We start from the raw sequence: 3,305 nt of genomic DNA, 5'->3' as shown, positions 1-3,305 counted from the left end.
AAACAGAAATAATGTTATTTTAAATATTTAAGTCTTGTAGAAATTCTGACTTACAAATCCCTCTTGCCAGTTGTGTATAGGCCTGTATGGGCTCTGTGAGATCATTTTAAACATCTCCCTTCTGTGCTTACCAAAGCCTGTGGTTGTGTGGTCTCAGGGTTATCTAGTTCTTAATATATATGTGCGCAATATTCTGCAAAAGCAAGATAAGAAATATCATTTGTCGATCAATCTGTTCTGCCCCAGCGCTGTGCTATTCCAAGATGTCTTACCATTGCTCTAATTGCTCTGATGTTCTTGTTGTAGGTTAGAAATCTGAAGCAATGGGTGACTGGAGCTTTCTGGGGAGACTGTTAGAGAATGCGCAGGAGCACTCCACGGTTATTGGCAAGGTTTGGCTGACGGTACTGTTTATCTTCAGGATCCTGGTGCTGGGGGCTGCTGCTGAGGAGGTCTGGGGAGACGAGCAGTCGGACTTTACATGCAACACTCAGCAACCTGGTTGCGAAAATGTTTGCTATGACAAAGCCTTCCCCATTTCTCACATCCGCTTCTGGGTGCTGCAGATCATTTTTGTCTCCACTCCAACCCTCATCTACCTGGGCCATGTCCTGCACATTGTACGCATGGAGGAGAAGAGGAAAGAGAAGGAGGAGCTGAAAAAGAAGGGGAGCAGCAAAGATGGCAACTACCCAGTAGCAGCAGCAGTATCTGGCAGCAGTGGTGGAGGAGGCAGCAATAACGTCAAAGATCAACCTATTGTCAAAAGGGGGAAGGAGAAGCTCCCAGTCCGTGATGAACGTGGTAGAATTCGTATGGGAGGTGCCTTGCTCCGTACTTACGTCTTCAATATCATATTCAAGACTCTGTTTGAGGTGGGCTTCATTGTGGGCCAGTACTTCCTATATGGCTTTGAGCTAAAGCCGGTTTACCAGTGCAGCCGCTCACCTTGTCCACACACTGTGGACTGCTTCATCTCGAGGCCCACTGAGAAGACAATCTTCATCATCTTCATGTTGGTGGTGGCCTCAGTCTCCCTGCTGCTGAACATGCTTGAGATATATCACCTGGGGTGGAAGAAGCTTAAGCAGGGCATGACGAGTCAGTACATCCTAGAGATGCCTGTCGCAACAATGACACCAGTTATGGTAACAGGGGAGTCCAAACCTGTTTCCCTGCCGCCGCCAGCACCACCTGTGGTGGTCACAACTGCCACGCCGGCCCCTGTTCTGCCTGACACCCGTGCTGTCACACCACTGCTGGCCCCAGTGACCATGGCATCGTACTATGCTACAGCTGCTCCAAGACCGCGGCCCTCCTCCAACACGACATCCATGGCAAGCTACCCCGCTGCTCCACAAGTTCCTGAGGAGAGGCACCGCGCTGTGACTCCCACGCCCATCTCCACTCCTGTCACCATCCCGACCCCCATCCCCACGCCCACGCCGGCTGTCATCAACTACTTCAACAGCAGCAGCCGTGCCCTGACATCTGAGCAGAACTGGGTCAACATGGCAGCTGAGCAGCAGGCGAAGGTTTCCTCCAGCTCAGCAGGCTCCTCTACCCCCAGCAGTGTCCGGCATCCCCTTCCTGAGCAGGAAGAGCCACTGGAGCAGCTGCTCCCACCCCCGGCCGTGCTGCCCATTGCCGCAGCCAACAGCGGCAGCAGCACCAGCCTGAGCGGGGCGAGCGGCAGCAAGTGGGATGTGGAGGGCGAGGTGGAGCTGTCAGGGGCACGGCCCATGTCGGCCGCCTGCACCACGGTGGAGATGCACGAGCCGCCACTGCTCGTAGACACGCGGCGCCTGAGCAGGGCCAGTAAGTCGAGCAGCTGCAGAGCCCGGTCAGACGACCTGGCCGTGTGAGGCGGTCGCCCTGCTCGGGGAGCGGGTGCTGGAAGGTGGAGTGGGCAGGGGAGCTGCCTGGGGAGGCCAGGCCTGGCGTGGGTGAGGAGGCCTGGGCTTCAAACTTAGACGCTTGCTGTTTTTGCACTCTGTGAGTTGTAGTGGGGAAAATTATCAACATTTTCTAATAGGTCAGGGGTGACCGAAGCGCAGCCCGTGGGCCAGGGGCTAGTCCCGCTTTCCTTCATGTTCACAGCAGATCCCTCAAGGGCAGCTGTAGGGGAGGCCTGCACAGATTACAGGTGGTGATGGTAGCTGGTCGTGTGCCTTGAGGCTGACTTCCATCTGAGAAAAATGTTAATATCCCTGGTGCCCGTGCACCTGGCTGTCATCTCCCTCCTGCCCTTGCCTTCACTTCAGCTCTTTCCCAGAAGCTCTCCATGAGCAGATGCAATGACTTTCTTTCTTCCTCTTAAATCTTACGTAGCCCTACGTAGGGTGGTATGTTGCCTCTTGGCACCTGTTGTGTCTACAGACCAACTTGCCATACTAAAGGTAACTCAGTTTCTTCCACATAACGTGCCTTATGAAGCCTTTGTGTTCATGGCAAGTCACCGATGCGGTCCTTGGCCAGGCAAAGTTTAGGGAACCCCTGGAATAGATTTTTGAGGTTCTTCTTTCCATAATTTTTTTTTTTTTTTTACTCTTGACCTCTTAGGAAGTGTTCAGTTTGACCTTCTATCCAGTGTTTGCCAACCATGATCACACCATGTTTATAAGCCTGCAAATATGTTTGAGCATGTTTGACTATAATTTTAGCTGACTTCTAAAATTGCTTACAGGAGGACAGGAATTCAAACCACACCTTGGAAATTATTACACAGAACAATTTCTCTTCAGAAAGCAAGGATTATGATTTCAATACACAAGTGGCTCCATACATTGCCCGTGGACAGACAATTAGGATAAAGTACAGCTCTGCATTTTAGACTATTAGATATCAGCATAAGTTTGTTGGAAAAATGCTTTTTAGAAGTGAACTTGAGTGCTTATTTTTAAGTATTTGAACATTTTGAGAATAATCTGTAGGTTTAAAGTTACTTGACTGTGTACTTAATAATTTTAGTTTGATCTTTGATCTTACAAGAAAATGTAAGAGGAAAAAACTTACTAATGATGAAATTCCCAAATCAACATTATTTCCTGTTGTGTACCCTTTAACATCAATCTGTAGTGTCTTTAGGTCAGTGAAAACAGATAATATTGTATTGCAGATAAAGTGGCTAAAATATCTGGGCAATGTGGTGGCTGAAAGGTCTGAATCCAACTGAAGTCACTTTCAGAATTTCTGTTCAATTTAACAAGGAGCAAGATTTGGGAGTGGATCTTGCAGGTCTTATTCAAGCAAGACTAACATTCACATGAAGTTTTGGGAGCCAGAAGAAATTTAGATTTTGGGCC

General features: G+C 49.2%; 1 protein-coding gene across 1 annotated transcript; it reads left to right on the top strand.

The window, feature by feature from the left end:
* Positions 1 to 323: 323 nt before the first annotated feature.
* Positions 324 to 1,865, top strand: GJA3 (gap junction protein alpha 3). Its single transcript, XM_066570905.1, has one exon. The coding sequence runs from the start codon at positions 324 to 326 to the stop codon at positions 1,863 to 1,865; it is 1,542 nt and encodes a 513-aa protein (XP_066427002.1).
* The last annotated feature ends 1,440 nt before the right edge of the window (positions 1,866 to 3,305 follow it).

This window comes from Molothrus aeneus, chromosome 2 (assembly GCF_037042795.1).
Source record: "Molothrus aeneus isolate 106 chromosome 2, BPBGC_Maene_1.0, whole genome shotgun sequence".
Lineage (NCBI taxonomy): Eukaryota > Metazoa > Chordata > Aves > Passeriformes > Icteridae > Molothrus > Molothrus aeneus.
Note: the sequence above shows the minus strand (reverse complement) of the source record. Positions and strands in the feature narration are given on the sequence as shown.